Source organism: Mauremys reevesii, linkage group 6, assembly GCF_016161935.1.
Source record: "Mauremys reevesii isolate NIE-2019 linkage group 6, ASM1616193v1, whole genome shotgun sequence".
In the NCBI taxonomy this organism is placed as follows: domain Eukaryota; kingdom Metazoa; phylum Chordata; order Testudines; family Geoemydidae; genus Mauremys; species Mauremys reevesii.
This window is the reverse complement of record NC_052628.1, coordinates 26,327,832-26,347,607: the sequence shown is the minus strand read 5'-3', so window position 1 is coordinate 26,347,607 and position 19,776 is coordinate 26,327,832. Positions and strand designations below refer to the sequence as shown.

General features: G+C 41.2%; 1 protein-coding gene across 7 annotated transcripts in view; it reads left to right on the top strand.

Moving 5' to 3' along the window:
- The window catches only part of FYB1 (FYN binding protein 1), a 106,276-nt gene extending 86,622 nt beyond the window's left edge, over nucleotides 1-19,654 (top strand). For 6 of the 7 annotated variants that reach the window (XM_039544819.1, XM_039544817.1, XM_039544820.1 and 3 more), the window contains exons 10-19: nucleotides 1,094-1,122; nucleotides 3,429-3,498; nucleotides 4,560-4,700; nucleotides 5,978-6,009; nucleotides 7,667-7,736; nucleotides 9,634-9,748; nucleotides 13,413-13,575; nucleotides 17,981-18,014; nucleotides 19,209-19,240; nucleotides 19,374-19,654. In XM_039544819.1, coding sequence (XP_039400753.1) covers nucleotides 1,094-1,122; nucleotides 3,429-3,498; nucleotides 4,560-4,700; nucleotides 5,978-6,009; nucleotides 7,667-7,736; nucleotides 9,634-9,748; nucleotides 13,413-13,575; nucleotides 17,981-18,014; nucleotides 19,209-19,240; nucleotides 19,374-19,396 — 709 coding nt within the window. In that variant the 3' untranslated portion in view covers nucleotides 19,397-19,654. The remainder of the gene's footprint in view (nucleotides 1-1,093; nucleotides 1,123-3,428; nucleotides 3,499-4,559; nucleotides 4,701-5,977; nucleotides 6,010-7,666; nucleotides 7,737-9,633; nucleotides 9,749-13,412; nucleotides 13,576-17,980; nucleotides 18,015-19,208; nucleotides 19,241-19,373) is intronic. The other variant, XM_039544824.1, reaches the window with a different exon arrangement.
- Nucleotides 19,655-19,776: the final 122 nt, after the last annotated feature.

Sequence of the window (19,776 nt, the reverse complement as noted above, 5' to 3'; positions counted from 1 at the left end):
GGCTCATACCAATTTATATAGCACTTGGAATACTCTAGGAACATGACATTTAGAAAATTAAGGCATCACTTGATCAGACCTAGTTAAGGTGTATTGTCATAATTTCATTTATTTACCTTTATGTCTTATGAAAATGGCATGATCGGGGATGGAATCTTATCTATATATACATTGGACTAAAGTTTTGGGGTCAGGTTATGCCACCCTTACTTACAATAAGAAATACATTAGTTGATTGATAGTCTCAGTGATGTCAACAGGAACATGAAGTACATCTAAAATTAAATATAGTGATGAGTGCCATAGAAATACCTACAAATATAAATAAATAGTAGCACTTCTTTCTGAAATCAAATGAAAATGATGCTTTGTTGGAAATTGCTAACAATGTTTTAAAGACCAAGGAGCAAATTTTCTGCTCAAGTAAATTGGCACAGCTCTTCAGTGAACCTGTACTAGTTTATATACACAGAGAATTTGGGAGCTAACTTTTTTTCCAAGATCGAGTCCCCTTTTTGTTTTTACATTGAATAGCTGGCTATAGATAATTGTCCCATATTTCTTCTGGAATGCTACTTTATAATAGTCTTGGGTGCCTCTTTCTTTGGGATGAACTATTCCAGAGGGAGGGGGTAGGGACAGCAATTGTTGGAGTAAAATACTAGGTTAACAGAAAATATTTGACATATTCAAATCATTTAGGGTTCATCTCTCTTCATATAAGAGCCTATTCGTTTGTGAATGGGATGAGGAGCTCCCTGGCGCATCAGTGAGAGAGAAACCAATTTCTGATTTTGGGTGCCTAATGGGCACTCATATATCATAGTGATGAGTGTGGTGAAGAAAGACAGAGAGAGAGAAAGAATTGGTACATTTGGGTATTTAGAAGGTCAGTATTGAGGCACGCAAAATGGACATTTACTTTCCTGAGTGCCCATCTGAGCATCTAGATGTAGGATCTGGTTGTAGTATTTGGATGGATCCATGTCTATTAAAGTATACTACGTTTAGAGCATATGTCAAGAAAAAGTGTGGGTGTTCGTTGTTTTCTTTTTACAATGAATGAAAAGTTCTTTAACTTTTGTCCTTCCAGCCAAAGTGGTGGTCGAAGTGGAACTGGAGGTGAGTTTTATTTTTGTTACATCTATATTTTTGTGTGTGTGTTTTATTTAGTGCTTACCTACAGATGCAGACCTTTGTGGTTTCCAGATAATGGGATAATTACCCACAAGTATGCAAATATTACTTAGCAAGTGGTAAACTATGAGGCACAATGGTTTAATACAGTTGCCTTTCACCTGTGGAAACTTGGGCCTGTTTTGTTCAACATCTTTATTAATGATCTGGATGATGGGATTAATTGCACCCTCAGCAAGTTCACAGATGACACTAAACTGGGAGGAGAGATAGATACACTTAAGGGTAGGGACAGGGTCCAGAGTGACCAAGACAAATTGGAGGGTTGGGCCAAAAGAAATCTGATGAGGTTCAACAAGGACAAGTGCAGAGTCCTACACTTAGGAAAAAAGAATCCCATGCACCGCTACAGGCTGGGGACTGACTGGCTAAGCAATAGTTCTGCAGAAAAGGACCTGGGGATTACAGTAGACCAGAAGCTGGATATGAGTCAGCAGTGTGCCCTTGTTGCCAAGAAGGCCAACGGCATATTGGGCTGTATTAATAGGAGCATTGCCAGCAGATCGAGGGAAGTAATTATTCCCCTCTATTCAACACTGGTGAGGCCACACCTGGAGTATTGCGTCCAGTTTTGGTCCTCCTCCCCCACTACAGAAGGGATGTGGACAAATTGGAGAGATTCCAGCGAAGGGCAACGAAAATGATTATGAGGCTGGGATACATGACTTACAAGGAGAGGCTGAGGGAACTGGGGTATTTAGTCTGCAGAAGAGTGAGGTGGGGATTTCATAGCAGCCTTCAACTACCTGAAGGGGGGTCCACAGAGGATGGAGCTAGACTGTTCTCAGTGGTGGCAGCAGGGCCTGCTCCAGACCCCAGCGCGCCAAGCGCGTGCTTGGGGCAGTGTGCCGCGGGAGGGCGGCAGGCGGCTTCGGTGGAGCATCCACAGGCATGCCTGCGGGAGGTCCACCAGAGCCGCGGGACCAGTGGACCCTCTGCAGGTACGTCTGCAGGAGGTCCATTGGAGCCGTGGGACTGGCGACTGCCAGAGCACCCCCCACGGCGTGCCGCCCTGCTTGGGGTGGCGCAATTCCTAGAGCCGCCCCTGGGTGGCAGATGACAGAACAAGAAGCAAAGGTCTCAAGTTGCAGTGGTGGAGGTTTAGGTTGGATATTAGGAAACACTATTTCATTACGAGGGTGGTGAAGCACTGGAATGGGTTACCTTGGGAGGTGGTAGAATCTCCATTCTTAGAGGTTTTTAAGGCCCAGCTTGACAAAGCCTTGGCTGGGATGATTTAGTTGGTGTTGGTCCTGCTTTGAGCAGAGGATTGGACTAGATGACCTCCCGAGGTCTCTTCCAACCCTAATCTTCTATGATTCTCTGAGATTGAGGATGATTGCAGACGCTAGTCTACACTATCAAAACATCATGTAAAATGGCAAAATTTCAGTATGACTGAGAGTTTCTGCTCAAAAGAAACCAAACACTGAAATAGCTAGGTATACTGGTAGTCAAAATGATGGTTCACTGGCAGAGCTAAGGGGGAAGTCTGGTTCCAGTCATATTTTATAGGTTTAGGCTCTGATCATCCTCTCAGCTTAGTTGAGGGTACTTGTCAGGAATGGAAATTGTCATACTTCGCCCCTGCCACCACCCAGCAACGCAGAAGGAAGATCCCACCCAACTAAGTATTGTTCTCAGGTGACAGTCTGACCAGAGAGGCCAGATACTGATGGGACAGGGAGACTGAACTACCTTTTCATTCCATCAGGTGATGCCCATAGATCACGATTGAGGCATGGTGGGGGCCAATATGCAGAAGCTTCATTGCTACTGCCTCTGATTCACGTCTTCTGTACATGAATAGAGGATGTCAGTCTTTAACAATGTTGGTCTGGTACCTTTATGTTCATCTGGCACCTTTCACCTGTACTAAAGTCACACACAGAAATAAAATGAAAAAGTTACAAACCCTGTTTCTGAGTTGGTCAAAAGCATAATAGCTCTCCAGTTTTCATCAATTACTTATTTGTTTTCAATGTTCAACTTATTATTATTGGCATTATTTTATTTACATACTACGGGCCAGTCTCAAGTTGATATAAATCAGAAGAGCTTCATTGACAAAAGGAGCTCTGCTAATTTACACCAGCTGAGGACCTAGCCCAGTACGTTTAACGTTACAAGTGCCTCAGAAAAGTAGCAGCCTATAGCAAACCACTGGTTAATATCCCACTGTAACAGAATCGGAGTATTCATGGATTATTTCACTTTTTGATCTATTAAAGTGACGTTCCCACCTCCTGTCCCCGATGAAGAAATTTATGATGGAATTGATGATGAAGATGTTAATGCTAAGTAAGTGTTTATATCATTTATGATCATTACCCATTTGAACTCAGTCCCATAGCTTTTTATTTTAACATTTTAAATTTGGGATAATAATTAACAAGTATTTGGCTAACTCTTCAGTTGGTGTAAACATGAATGGTTCCACTGACTTCAAAAAGACACACAGAACTTGAATGCCACCAAACTATTCCAGCAGTGAACAGATTCAGAAACAAGAAGGCATGATCTGAAGATAAGAACTGAATTCTATGGTACTTCTGGAAAGATTTTTTTTAAATAATAGGATAATTAATGTGTGGACTGGATTAATAAAGGCAGCAAAAGAAGCTGCATCCAAAACCCAACTGGACAGAATAATCCTTAGAGGAAAGGAAAGAAAGGTACAAATGCTAGCTTGCTAAATAACAACATACAAACATTAAATGTGAATGACCTAAAAGAGCTGGATCATTTTCTTCTAGTCCAGGATGTTACTCATTATAAATGCCTAAAACGGGATACTTTCTGACTCCTTCCACCTTCCCTCCACTATACATTACACTGCACTGTTGGGAAGGCTTCCAGTGCAATGCAGAGTTGTACTTAACACTCTCTACTTTGCCGTAAGTACACTGCAGTATGTCCGATCTTGTGTGTTTGTGCTGTATAGGCCTCAGTCTGCAACCAACACCGCTCAAGCAGACCTTTGCAACTGCAGTGAGCCAATTACAGGATTGGGGCCTTAGACCCTGATCCTACAGCATATGCCTAATTATACTCATATGTGTAGTCTTATTGAGCTGCATAAGACTATGCAAGAGTTGGGCATGTGGTTATGTATTTCCAGGATCTGGGCTGTAGTTAGCCACTTGTTTTTGTATGGCTGTTGTTCTAATAACATTTTTAATTCTATATTTATTAAGTACTAACATTTTAGAAAATAAGTTAATAGGTGTCTATTCTCACTTCATGGCATGCCCCTAGTTCTCAGTAACGAGAATTACGTGCATCAACCAAGAGCTGAAAATGGCCTTTTTGAGAAAGAATGTCCCATTCTGCATTGTGATAATTGCATGCATACTCCAAAGGTCTATATCACAGGATGAAGATAAGAATGACTCCCGGTCCTGGGGACTTTTGAAGATGTTAAAGGGAAAAGATGACAAAAAGAAAAGTGTACGAGAGAAAACAACCAAAGACAATGAGGCAGAAGATAATGGAGGTTCCTTGTAAGAGTCTGCCATGAAAACATAGTGCACTACAACTAATGCTAACATCGTGTTGATCATGTGCTACTAACATGTTCTCATAGCAACTTAATCAGTCACGAATCAAACTGCACACAGATAAACAGATTTTGAAATAATATTGCTCTCCATTGCCTACTGCAGCATGTCCTTTCCCATGCTATGCTATCTTTATTAATGACAGAATGTATGAAGCGCATACATTTGACTTCAGATTCAAAGAGAACAGATGTCCCAATCCAGCACAGCGTGTACACACATTCATATGTTCTTCTCTGTTCAATAAAACATTGATTTCAGTGGGACTTCAGCATGTGCTTAAAGTGAAGCATGTACTTAAGTCCTTTGATGAATAGGGATGTACTGCTGAACTGGGTCCAAAATGCTTACTAATTGATTTATGCAAGCCTATAACATGAAATCATCCTATAAAATGGTCTTAGAACTGTCGAGAGGACATATTTTCAGTTGTATAATATAAGCATTCTGTGTTAACAAAATGTTTTTATTTACCCAAAGAACTCAATCACTAAATTAAAATATTATTTTTGCTGTGAAAAACAGAGGGCTTTATTCATCAGAACATCCCAGCTACTTTGTGCCTTTCTGGTGACATGACTTTATTATAAACTCAGCAGAAGTTACTTTTATTTGCATCGCCAGCATGGCACTAACCAGCTGCTGTATACTGGTGAATCTGGCCCTGTGAGCCCAAAATATGTATAATATGCAAAACAGAAGAATGGCAAAGATTGTCTCCTCCTCTTACCGGATCCTCCTCCTATTCAAAAAAACCTCTCCAATTCTCACAAGCAGTTCTCCATAATTTCTGATTCCAAATACTCAATGAAGCCACAAATCACATGCTCTCTGTCTAAAAGAAGACTATGAAATATGGAGAAACATTAAAAAAAAATCACAGCAGAACCACTTTATTTGGTCCAATCCTTCTCCCATTGGCTTTGTCAACAATTACAGTTTCTGGGTTATCTCCCACAGTTGTCATAAGACTGGTGCATCTCCTCCAGTGTTACCAGTGATGGAGAAATAGAGTAGAAACAGAGTAGATCAATTCTGAACATGTTTACCTGATACACTGGTAAAAACCACATGACCATTTCTAGTGTTGGCAGAGTGGCACAAATTTAACAATAGGTAATGTGCAGCACCAGTGTTGTGAACCGGCTATCAGTGGTTTAAATTAGGAGAAAGTCTGTTCATTGATTATAATTATTTAATGAAGATTGCATTTTTTTCAGCATGAATCCTCCAATAAAGATGCTTAGGAAAGGTAAGCAATAACCCAATGTAATTTTTCACTGTTTTATTTTTATATTAATTCTTGCAGCATAATGTAGTTAACACCAACACTGCTGCATATATTGTTCTGAATTATGCTATTCACACAAAAAAGATCAAAAATAAGAATCAGGATTTCCCATTGATTAAATTTTGAAATACCTTAGCTCACGTACAAATGTAATATTGGGTCTGTAAAAGGCAGTGCACCTTTAATAAAGTGTCATGATTTTTTGCTTATGAATCATAGAATCATTGAAGTGTAGGACTGGAAAGGACCTCGAGAGGTCATTTAGTCCAGTCCCCTGCTCTCAAGGCAGGACTAAGTATTATCTAGACCATCCCTGATAGGTGTTTGTCTAACCTGCTCTTAAAATTCTCCAATGATGCAGATTCTGCATCCTCCCTAGGCAATTTGTTCCAGTGTTTTTTGTAATGTCCAACCTGAACCGCCCTTGCTGCCAGAGCCGGCTCCAGGGTTTAGGCCGCCCCAAGCAGCAGGGGGGGGAAAAAAAGCTGTGATCGCGATTGGCGGCACTTTGGCGGCAGCTCCACTGCGCCGCTTTCTTCTTTGGCGGCACTTCGGCAGCAGATCCTTCCCTCCAAGAGGGACCTGCTGCCAAAATGCTGCTGAAGAGCTGGACGTGCCACCCCTTTCCCTTGGCTGCCCCAGGTACCTGCTTGCTGCGCTGGTGCCTGGAGCCAGCCCTGCTTGCTGCAATTTAAGCCCATTGCTTCTTGTCCTATTTTCAGAGGTTAAAGAGAATTTTTTTTCTCTTCCACATGTCTTATTTCATTCATCATACAGTATAAACAGTTGTTGTTAGAAAGAAATATTGAATGCATGGTTTTAAAAATGTGCAATTATACAGAAGTGAACATTTTTTTAAAAAATAATGCACTCTCTTGTTAAGGCCACAAACACTGGTAAATATCAACCCAGCTATGGAATATTAAGCAAATTCTTAAGATTCTTGCTGCTGCTGCCTAGAACCAAAACTTAAGCCTACATTTCCTGTAATCACTTTTTTTAGGCACTGACTGATTTGATGTGTTGATCAACAACTAATGCCTTTCTGCAAACGTATAGGGCCAGCTTCAAAGTATAATTTTGGGGCCTGATTCTCACTTATGCTATGGCCTCTTCCCACTGCTCTAGCAGTGTAAAGTATAAACTAGTCAGAAAGATAACATAAATTTGATTCATGTCCAGTAAAAGGCATCTTTATATTACCAGAGTGGTGTAAAATGGCTTTAGTGTGAATGAAAATCGAGCCCAAAATGCATACTTTGAGGCAGCACAGTGGAAAATGACCTAATTAAAGTGAAGATTAAAGGCGACTGCATTAACCAACATGTGCTAAAACTTGTTTAATCTTAAAAAGATTAAAATATCAGTGAATACCCTTTGTTTATTATTAATAGTATTATTCTGAAAAGATTGGCTGATTTTAGTATAAATTGGTCCTGAGACATAGTGTGAGACAATCCACAATGAAAAGCTGCCTGTTAACTATAAAATATATGGATACACTTCATGCTGCAATTTATTGTCCTCTTTAACATACATTTTGTTACAGCGTGGGACTGTATGCACTACCCAAGGACTGCATACTAATCTTTCATTTTTTTGAATTCTGCTGTTTCAGACGCAGGAGACAATGATGTTTATGATGATGTAGAATCATCCGAATTCCCTCCTCCACCAATAGAAATTGGGTAAGTGAAAATAAAAGCTATACTTGTGGGAAAAGATTATATATGCTGTGACACATTTTCAAAGTATTTGCTATGGCAAATTGTTACATTACTCAGCTTGTGTATCTTGTGTGCTGTTGCCAGGTACTGTAGTTTTCATTGCCTGGGTGTCGAGTAAATAGGCTTTGCAACATGCCCTGAATTTCAACAAATTCAGGCTCTGTTGCCCCAAAGGGAGAAATGAATTCCAGAGTCAAGGACTTCCTGCTGTAACTGCCCTGCCATTAATCTTTCTATTTAAACCTAGGGACTGACATCTTGAGCGCTATGGTTGATCTCAGATGCTCCAGTATCATGTGAAGAGAGAAGGCAATCATAGAATATCAGGGTTGGAAGGGACCTCATGCTCAAAGCAAGACCAACCCCAACTAAATCGTCCCAGCCAGGGCTTTGTCAAGCTGGGCCTTAAAAACCTCTAAGGTTACATCCCTAATGTATTGAGGACCCAAGCCACTTAGAGACTTACCGTATGCATTACATTAACACTTGGTTTTGTACCTGGAGATGACCTGGCGGTCGCCGGTCCCGCGGCTCTGGTGGACCTCCTGCAGACGTGCCTGCGGAGGGTCCGCTGGTCCCGCGGCTCCGGTGGAGCATCCGCAGGCATGCCTGCGGAAGGTCCACCGGAGCCGCGGGACCAGCGGACCCTCCACAGGCATGCCTGCGGAAGGTCCACCGGAGCCGCGGGACCAGCGGACCCTCCACAGGCACGCCTGCGGGAGGTCCACCAGAGCCGCCTGCCGCCCTCCCGGTGACAGGCAGAGAGCCCCCCGTGGCATGCCGCCCCAAGCACGCGCTTGGCGCGCTGGGGTCTGGAGCCGGCACTGGTCTTCAGTATAGTCCCAGTAGAAAGCACCTCAGTAACCCAGTCTGGAGGTGACAAAAACACAGAAAACTAACAACATCCACATACAAAGGAAGGATCTGACCCACCATTTCCAGGCTATTTCAACAGCCTCCCTTTGTGAAACGTTCTGTGGTTTCCAGCCCTAAAAAGATCGGAAAGACAGGAGGTGGAGTCAAAGCTCAGCTTTCCAGAAGTGGAGAGATGGAGGGTGGCAAAGGAATTCAGTCTCTGCCACAGGCAGTCTGACAGCATCACAAACATGGAAGTAACAATGGCACTCTAGGTGAACCTTGTGTATATTTGTGTGGTGCAGATTCCCTGGAATAATGAGGTCATGTGTGGTCAGGGCCGGCTCTACCATTTTTGCAAAATAAAAAATAATAATAATAATAATAATAATAAGCCGCTTGGACTGCTGCCCAAACTGCCGAAGCAAAAAAAAACAAACGCCTGGACTGTGCTGCCCCAAGAATGGACAGAATGCCGCCCCTTAGCATATGCCGCCCTAGGCATATGTTTCCTCCTCTGGTGCCTGGAGCCAGTCCTGTGTGTGGTCACATAGGCTTAAGGCTGCTACTCTGTGAGAGGCTAAGACTATCCAGGCATCTCCGCAATGGAATAGTCATCCAGATTACTCAGCCTGTTGCACACCAAGCATACATGTTCCCCAGAAAACCACATCCTGCATAGGGTTCTAAAATAGTGTGTCATTTAACTAATCTATAGTACATAGGTAAGAGGTATCTTTTGAATAGTTTTCTTATTTTGTGTGGGTAATAGATAAATAAGTCAGAACTCACATACACTTAATAAACATAGAAAGGAAAATATTCCTACTTTTTTAAATCCAACTGTTAGTGTATAATGATTATCCATATTAGCACAGTAGGTGTAAAAGAAATTGATCAAAGACAAATGAAGTGTAAATGCAAGTTTACTGAAGTGTCTGAAAGTGTATCACATCCTATCACATGTTATTAATTGTGTTTTGTCTCTAATCTGGTGTTTTAGATCATCATTAATTATGAAATCTCTGAGCCTCGGAAGGGGTAAATCAGATGAGAAAGACATACGAAAGCTTAAAAAGATGGAAAAAGAGGAGAAAGAGTTCAGAAAAAAGTTTAAAGTAAGTCTTATTTGAATACAATCTAAAAATGAAAATGCTTGCATAGTTTATTCTCTAATTTTTAAATTATCCCTTGATTTCTTCTGCCACTGAAAGGTAAAGTACTCATTTTTGTAGATCACATGATCACCTTAAATGGAATAATATTCACTGTACTTCACTCAATATTTTTAACATAGCTTTAAAAATTCCAATAATCAGCATTGATTTCTCCCCCTAAATGTTGATCTTGCAAAGCTTTACATAAGAAATCCCATCAATTTCAATTGGATTACTACAGCAAGCAAGTATATTCTGCATGAACAAAGGTTTTCAAGGACAAGACTTATCTCAGTTAAGTCAATACTTGCTTAACAATGAAATAAAAGGAAATAAAATCAAAGCAGTTTTGAGTTGCACATAGACACATAGTCAGTGAGTGCTTGTAATAATTGACAATTTACATCTTCAGAGTGCTGAGCAAAGTTAGATAGTTGATCCTCACAAGTACCTTTTGAAGTAGCAAAATATTACTATCCCCACTTCTATAGATGATGGAACTGACCCAGAGAGGTGAATTCAGAGGTCCTGAGATCCTCAGTTTTCCTGAATTAATCAGGGGTTATGGGTGCTCAGCATCCTAGAAATCGTAAGTGACTTGTCCAAATCAATGTAAAAACTCAGATTAGAATTCAGGAGATTCTGTAGCCAACTCTTCAGTCAGGGAATTGACCTGCTTCAGACTTTGGCTTTCATCCATCTGACACCCTTTTTGGTAAAGTTAAATTAAACTGAAGATGTTATATTAACATAAAATATATATATCTTTTAGTTGTGTGTTCCTGTGGCAACTCTAGCTCTTTCAAATGACAGTTTAGGAACAAAGATTAGTGCAATGATGTAGACTTGTTTATATTTAGACCCACTGGATAAGGGCAGCAATTTTCAATGTTGCTTAGACCTGTCCTGATGCCATTTGAAACCAGTGGCAAACTTAGGCCAACGCTCAGCATCTTAGAAGTATAGTAATTTGTACAAGATTAATTTACATTGTGTAGGTTTCTGCCTTATGTCTGACACTACCACAGTAGGCACGAATTAGTAATAACAGTACAATTCACACAGACTTGTCATTTATTGTATCATTTTAATTAAAGGAGGTTTTTTTGCTTTGTGGTACACAAAAGATTAAACAACTGCTACAATTAATAACTGAAATAGGATGTAGGCATTAAAAGAGAGCTAGATACATTCATAGAGGTTAAGTCCATTAATGGCTATTAGCCAGGATGGGTAAGGAATGGTGTCCCTAGCCTCTGTTTGTCAGAGGGTGGAGATGGATGGCAGGAGAGAGATCACGTAATCATTACCTGTTAGGTTCACTCCCTCTGGGACACCTGGCATTGGCCACTGTCAGTAGACTGGATACTGGCCTGGATGGACCTTTGGTCTGACCCAGTATGGCCATTCTTATCTCAAAAACTATATGATGCAGGTATGCTGCAAAGTAATAAAGATCGTTCCTCTTACACAATAAAAGCCCAAGAATGGCTATACTGGGTCAGACCAATGGTCCATCTAGCCCTGAATCCTGTCTTCCAATAGCGTCCAGTGCCAGATGCTTCAGAGGGAATGAATAGATCAGGGCAGTTATCGAAAGATCCATCCCCTGTTGTCCAGTCCCAGCTTCTGGCAGTCAAAGTTTTAGGGACGGACACCCAGAGCATAGAGTTGCCTCACTGACCATCTTGGCTAATAGCCATTGATAGGCCTATCCTCCATGAATTTATCTGATTCTTTTTGATCCCATTCTTACTTTTGGCCTTCCTATCTTTTAACCAGTTACTGATCCATGAGAGGACTTTCCCTCTTATCCCATGTCTGCTTAAGAGGCTTTGGTGAGGGACCTTGTGAAAGGCTTTCTGAAAGTCCAAGTACACTGTATCCAGTACACTGGATCACCCTTGTCCACATGTTTGTTGATCCATCAAAGAATTCTACAGATTGATGAGGCACAATTTTCCTTTACAAAATCCGTGTTGACTCTTCTCCAACGTATTGTGTTCATTTCTGTGTCTGATATTTCTGTTCTTTACTATAATTTCAACCAATTTGCCTGGTACTGAAGTTAGATTTTCTGGCCTGTAATTGCCAGGATTGCCTCTGGAGCCTTTAAAAAAAATCAGCATTACATTAGCTATAAACCATAGAATGTTTGCCAGTATTTTACACACTTGGGACATGGATACAAACTGAATAAAATTGGCGCTTTTGTTGACAGTCTCAACACAGTGGCCAAGGACTGAACGATCTGTGCTCTGATTTTTAGAGTGATTCATCCAGCTCAGAGCTGGAGCATATTGGAAAACAGTGTGGGAAGTCTGCATTGCCACTGCCTGTGCTGTACCTGTTTGTTTGATGAAAGATGATTTCACTCTCCACCTGTGTCAGTTCAGCAACCTTCGCTAACACAAAAATTTCCCTACAAACATTTAGAAATCAGTACAGTTATTCAAAGGCAGCTGAATAATTGTGTGAAAGGAGTAGCCTATTGGGAAAGAAGTGATTTTATTAGGTACACTTCATGTCAATAGGAGTTTGTCATTTATGATTTTTTGACTGACTTGGATAAAATATACATCATCCCATTCATTCACACCAAGGGCTGACTTTCAAACACTTTGATATGCAGTTGCATTCTCTATTTGTATCAGCAAATTGGGTACTTGCATATGCAAATAGCTTTGCAGATGACATCAATTTGCTATCCCATACCCATAGAGACGTGCAAGCCAAAATCAAATGATCCAGGCCTACGCACAATTAGTGGGATTAAAAATCAGCACCAAGAAAACTAAAACCATGTGAATTAAGCCACAAGAAGAAGCACCAATAACCTTTTCTGGGACTGACATAAAAAAATCCAATATTTCACATATTTTGGCAGCATTGTAAATGTCACAGGTAGAACAGACATTAAAGCCAGAATATCAAAAGACAGACATGCCTTTGTAATGCTAAAGTTGATCTGGAGAAACATACATTTTGCCCTCCAGATTAAATTTCAAATATTTAACACCATTGTCAAGGTAATATTAATATATGGCACTGAAACTTGGAGACTTATTAAGACTTTACTATCTAACTAAGTTTTCATAAACAGCTGCCTTAGACAAATCCTCAATATCTGATGGCCAGTAAAAAAAACACAAATGAAGAACTCTGGAGGACAAAACAGAAACCGATAGGACAGGAAATTATGGAACAAAAATGGAGATGTCTAGAACATACATGAAGGAAATACCTGAATAATATAACGAGATAGACATAGGACTGGAACAGAGCCAGGGCAACAAGCAATGAGGGAGACCAAGAATAACATAGAAACACACAACAGAAGCAGAACCAAAAGCCATGAAAATAATATGGGAAGAAGCTAAGCCTGCAGCAGCAGGAGATCAGCAAAGATGGAAAGCCCTATGTTCTGCATGGAATAAAGAGGAGTAAGAGATGTGCAGTCAGAAATATAGATACCATAACAGCGCACACAATTACTTGCGCAATTACTTTACTTAAGTTTCTGAAAACCAAACCATAAGTGTTAAGAGACTGTAACACAATGTATAAGAGACTATAAAGCTTGTGTAATGTTTGCATCTTGCATCTCTTTATTTTGTTTTTGCAGTTTGAAGGTGAAATTAGAGTTCTTTATTCCACTACGATTATCGCAGATATGCCATCTAAAAAATGGGGAGCAAAAGACTTACAAGTGAAACCAGGGGAGTCAGTTGAAGTTATACAAATCATAGATGATGCCAAGGTCCTGTGTAGGAATGAAGAAGGAAAATGTAAGTTATGTAACACATGGTACAACATGACACATATTGTTGAACAAAGTGGCAAGTAGAGAATAATAATTTACTGCATAACATCACTCATGAAACTAAAAGAACCACAACCTTGTTATGATCAAGCATTGACGGATGATCGCTTTTTCTGTTTGCTTTATGGCTGACAGCATATAGATTATTTGTTATTATTTTGTTATTACTTACAGTAGGGCCTACACAAATGCATGATAAGAGACTTCTGTGAATTTGCCCCAGGAGCTGCCCAGGAAGGAAGCCCATAGCTCCCAACTACCACAGGTGGCAGGGGGACCCCTAGCTCCTGGCAGCCATGGGCAGCAGGGGACCCTGAGCTCCAGGCTGCTGTGGAAGGCGGGGCCGCAGTCCTGACTGGAGCTCCGTCACCGCGGACAGTGGGGTATCCCATAGCTCCGAGCCACTGCGGGCAGTGGGGGGACCCTGGAGATCCTGGCCTCCGCAGGTGGCAGGGGGACCTGGAGCTCTGAGCCCCCACAAGCAGTGGGAACCCCCAGAGTTCAGAGTGGGCCCCTGCAGCTGCCCAGCTTCTCCAGGCAATGTGGGGACCCCACTCTTAAGCTCCCCATTTTGTCATGGATATTTTTAGTAAAAGTCATGGACAGATCATGGGCTTCCATGAATTTTTCTTTATTGCCCGTGACCCGTCCATGATTTTTACTAAAAATATCCATGACAAAATCTTACCCTTAAATATAGTCAATACTGACAAGAATTCTAAAGCAATAAAATTGGTATTTCTCACAATGAAAATAAAATTATTACAAATATACTACAGTAAAACAACTGTGAAATCCATGGTAGCAAAACTCAGCAGTTAAGGACTTTTCTTGTCACTTTTTCTCTTTGTACATGATTTCCCCCATTTAATTTTTAACTTGCTCAAATGCTACTGTACCTACATACACCTCTACCCCGATATAATATGGCCCGATATAACGTGGGTTCGCATACAACGAGGTAAAGCTCTGACATGCTGCTCTGAGCAGCATGTTAAGGGTGCCGGGCTAGGTCTGGGCCAAGGGGTTCAATAAGGGACAGAGGGTCTTGAGAGTGGTCAGGGGCTCCCTCCCCCTGGGTCTGGGGGGCAGGAGCTGTGGGAGGGCACTTTTGGGGGCCCTGCAGTCCCAGAGTGGCCCAGCGGATTAGTGGGGGGCCAGGAGCAGCCTGCTCTTCTTCCCTCGCTCCAGCCGTGTGGCTCGGGTGAGGAAGCTTGGGAGAAGGGATTCCCCTGCACTCACCAGCAGCTGTAGAAGCGGAGCAGCCCGGCCCCAGTCTGCTCCACTCCGCCAGCTCCCAGCCGCAGCACTCCACTTCCCACCGCAGGCGAGTATGGGGGATATCCTTTCCCCAACCTCCCCGCACTCACCTGCAGCAGGAAGTGGAGCACCACGGCTGGGAGGTGGCAGAGTGGAGCGGGCTGGGGCCACGTCGCTCCGCTTCCCGCCGCCAGTGAGTGTGGAGGGCATCCTTTTCCCAACCTGCCCACACTCACCGGTGGCTGGAAGCGGAGCAGCCCAGCCCCAGCCAGCTCCACTCCGCCAGCTCCCAGCTGTGGTGCTCCACTTCCCACCGCAGGTGAGTGCTGCAGGACCTTTCCCCAGCCGCCCCCCAGTGACATGGTGGGGCCGGGACAAGAAAAGTGGAGCAGGCTGGGGCCACGTAGCTCCACTTCCCACCGCAGGTGAGTGCCAGGGGGCATCCTTTCCCCAACCTCCCCACACTCACCAACAGGGGGAAGCGGAGCGCTGCAGCTGGGAGCTGGCGGAGTGGAGTGGATTGGGGCCAGGCTGCTCCGCTTCCCGCCATTGCCGGTGAGTGCCTGTCAGGGCGGGGGGGTGGATAGGGGTCAGAGCAGTCAGGGGACAGGGGGGTTGGGTAGGGGGTGGGGTCCTGAGGGTGATTAGGGATGGGGGTCTCTGGAGGGGGTGGTCAGGGAACAAGGAACGGGAGGGGCAAAGCAAGTTTGATATAACGCGGTCTCACCTATAACGCGGTGAGATTTTTTGTCTCCCAAAGACCACATTATATCAGGGTAGAGGTGTACTTACTTATATACTACCTACCTACACACCTACATAGATCAACACATATTATCATCTTGGTGCACAAGGAGTGACAATTATAGGGACAGATACTTCTCTCAGTTATCTGGTATAAATGTAGAATAACCACACTGAAGTTATTAGAAGAATTCTGTGGATCAAATTTTAATTAACACTGCTCTCTGGGCCAGATTCAAAGTCCATGGCAGACTTTCCATTCACTTCAGTAGACTTTGTTTCAAATTGGCAGCCTAAAGGGACCTTGAAGTGTTTGTAAATGTAATTTAAGGTCCCTTTATATTGCCACAGTGTTGTAAAGAGCCCTTGGTGCAAATAAGAATCCATTTTTACCAGATAAACGAGAGCAGAGTTTTACCCACAGACACCTATAGCCACATATCACATAAAATACACAAAAGGAAACAAAGTAGTTTTAAAACCTGGCACGTTTTGATTCATAGCTTTTGGGCCACATTTTCCCACAAAGAAAGAAATGCAGTATAGGCGGGAGCAATGTCAAGCAGACTCAGAGACCAGAGATCTGCAGGAAATCCTAGCTCCTAAATCATGAGTCCAGCCTCCAGCAATAGTAGAACAACCATTTACTGGGTGCTATGGGTTGCATTGCTACATCTGAGTACAGTATTGCACCCTGAACTATTTGAGAAACAGCAATCGTGCTCTCTTGCGAATGTGCCTAATAAAGAAAGGAAGATTAAAAAGCAGAAATGAGACAGACAGAATGGTTTTTAAATGGAATATTTCTCAAAGTTCTCCATGCGATGTCAGCAGGTTGTTGGGCCAGTCCTGCAAAATGTTAGACTTGGTCTACACTACAGAGTTGGTCAACGCAAGGCAGCTTACATTGACCCAATTATGTCAGGTTCTACACTACAATGCTGCTTCCGCTGAAGTTAGTGGCCCACTACACCAACATAATAACTCCACCTCCATGAGAGGCATAGTGCTTACGTCAATGTAGTTAGGGAGACACAGTGTCCATGTAGACACTGCATTACTAACCTTGGTTGCTGGCTGTCAGCCCAAGTGGGTCTGACAGCTGGAGCCCTCCACCCTGCCCCAATGCTGACAGCCCGAGATATCGGCTGGGCCCTGGATGAGTCCTGTGCTTGACTGACAGCTTGGGCTGTCAGTGCTGGGATGGCAGAGGGGATGGTTATGAGCCTGCTATCAGCAGCGGGGGGAGCGGGCAGCTGTGAGCACCACATATGATACTGCTATAACATGAAATATATGGCAGAGACAGAGACATACAATTCTCCCCCAAGGAGCTCAGCCACAAATTTAATTAACACATTTTTTTTTACAGTGAAAATATTTGTAATAAAAAATAAATATAAAGTGAGCACTGTATTCTGTGTTGTAATTGAAATCAATATATTTGAAAATGTAGAAAACATCCAAAATATTTAAATAAATGGTATTCGATTATTGGTTAATGGCGTGATTAATCACGATTAATTTAATCACTTGACAGCCCTATAAAAATTAATGAATACTGAGACTAAATTCAGATTATTGGTGCAATCAAGAAAAGGAGCCTCATTTAATCATGTAGTTTTACACTGTACTGTACAGATATCTCTTAATTATTAGGTAAGCTCCTATTAAACACCATTAAATTACTTTAATGAGGCTACTCTTGGGGGTGGGAGTATGGGTGTCACACTCTGGCTGTAAGTGTACCTACTGATGAGTCTGAGTCACCTTTTGTGGATTAATGGGTAGTTTTGCAACCCGAGCCTACAGGTAGTCAGTCTTTTTGAAACATTTGGTAAAAGAAAATGTTATTTGGTTACAAGACACATTTTGTAAATTCTGTTAAAACTTGTGCAATCTGACATTGTTTCACACATCTGCTAAATAACCAAGAAATTAAAATAAGAAATAAAATCTGATCCTGTACATCTTGAATTCCCCTCTGTTCCCCATACCATTAGGTGTCTGAACAATGAAAATTCATTACAATGACTTGAAAAATTACAGCTTATGTGCCTATATGGTGCATAGCACAATGGATCCCTGATCTCTGATTGTGACCTCTAGGTGCCACCATAATATTACTACTACTGCTACTTCTCATAACAAGAATAATTAATGATGAATTAATCACTTTAAATTGATTTCAGTATCATGTGTGTAAATTCTCCATAATTACAACCTCTTCCTTTTTATTGTACCATGGGTATATAGGGTACATTTCTATTTTATGTATTAAAAAATGCCCTTTTCTGTGGAACTCAAGAAATATAACATAAATTGACATTGAAATTAAATAAATATATGTATATTTAATTTTACAGATGGCTATGTCCTGAGACGCAGTTTAGTGGAGAAGTAAGTACTAAATGATCTTCTGGAAACTTGTCATAACATATTCAGTTTTGCTGTTAACTACTCATTGTGCAACTAAAAGTGAAAGTAAAATATTGTATGAGTTTATTGCTAGATTGGTTATGAAGCTTATCCTTCCCGCATTTGTGTTTGAAATTATCTGTGGAACCACTCCTGTATTATTGACTGAGCATTGAAAAATTACACAAAACACATCTTAATCCATAATTTGAATATTATAATCATTATTTAACTGCACATTAATTAAAATGATGGCAATTTCAAATGTTTAAATATATTAGACCAATTTCTCCTCTAGTTTTCTTTGGTGTAATTCCACTGGGGCTGCACAGGTGTAACCCAAAGCAGAATTTGGCTCAGTATTTCTGCTTCAAATACACAGTCTGTTGCACTGGGATCAGCATTTAGGGCCTGATCCAAAGCCCATAAAAGTAAATGGGAGTCTTTCCATTGACTTCAATGGGGTTTGGATCAGGCTCTTAAACACCAAATTAGATGACAGATTTAGGTCTCAACCCTGCACACACCTATACATGCACTTAACTTTAAACATCTGAGTTGTCCCGTTAAAGCCAATGGGACTATTCAATTACATAAATAAGTGCATAAATAAATAACTTGTTTTGAAAATATACTCTTTGGAGAGTATGTACGTACTATTTGTACATGGACATTAGCTAAATGTGTTCTCTAGCATTTACTTTCTCCAGTCCCGTTATTATATTGCTGAACGTCTTTTGAGAAAGTTTAAGGGTATGATGATTCCCTCTACTACTGTTTTCATGTATTGGTTAAAAAAATAAAATAAAAAACAATGACCATTTCATTTTAAATGAACATTTTGTAAAAGTAGTCCCAAAATGATGATTTTTAGTTATCATTTTTTCTTACATTATTGCGTTTGAAAACAGCCATTTTCTAAAAAATGTTATCTATGTCTATTCTTCAGTTCCTTCAGCATGTTGTCCTCTACACCTGTCTTGATTTCAGAATGATCCTTCCAAATATAGAAATATCTGAAGTCTATGTATAAATACAGTATTTCCTTAACCATGTTTAATTACTTGATATGGGTCTAGACCATGCTACCTGATTTTGTATCTACTTGCAAATGAGAATATATACTATATGAGGTTTTTTAAGGTAAAATATATTTTTCTCTTTCTAAATTCACAGTGATGGAGACATCTACGATGATATTGCTGATGGTATGTTGCACATTTCAAACAATAGAGTAATTGTTACGTGTAATGTAGCTGAAATGAATCACTTTTTTTAAATCTATGCTAGTAGTAAATTATTATACAATACTAATATTTTTGCATTTTCTTTCCCATTCAGGTTGCATCTATGATAATGATTAATCTTGAATTTTGGTAAAGTGTGAGTTTCATTGGGGGTCATATCTCCTCTGGATTTCCAATTGGCATAAAACATCACCAAAGCTGATTAGTCACAATTTATGGCTATCATCAGTGATTACCCTTCTACATGTATCAAGTTTTGGTTAACCTGTGTCAAACGTTAGATCTTTTGGATTTATTGCTCTGAATGGCACTTTCTCTTTGTCATGTATCAGCACAACTACAATTTGGGTAATCTGAACTGAAATTAAAGTTTTCATCAAATATATCCTTTCTGCCTCTGCCACAGTCCACTGGTCCATATAAAAACAATTCATCAGGCAACTTCACCCAGAGATGCCAATTCACAGCTACGAAGGATATGTGGGCCAGTAGGCCCT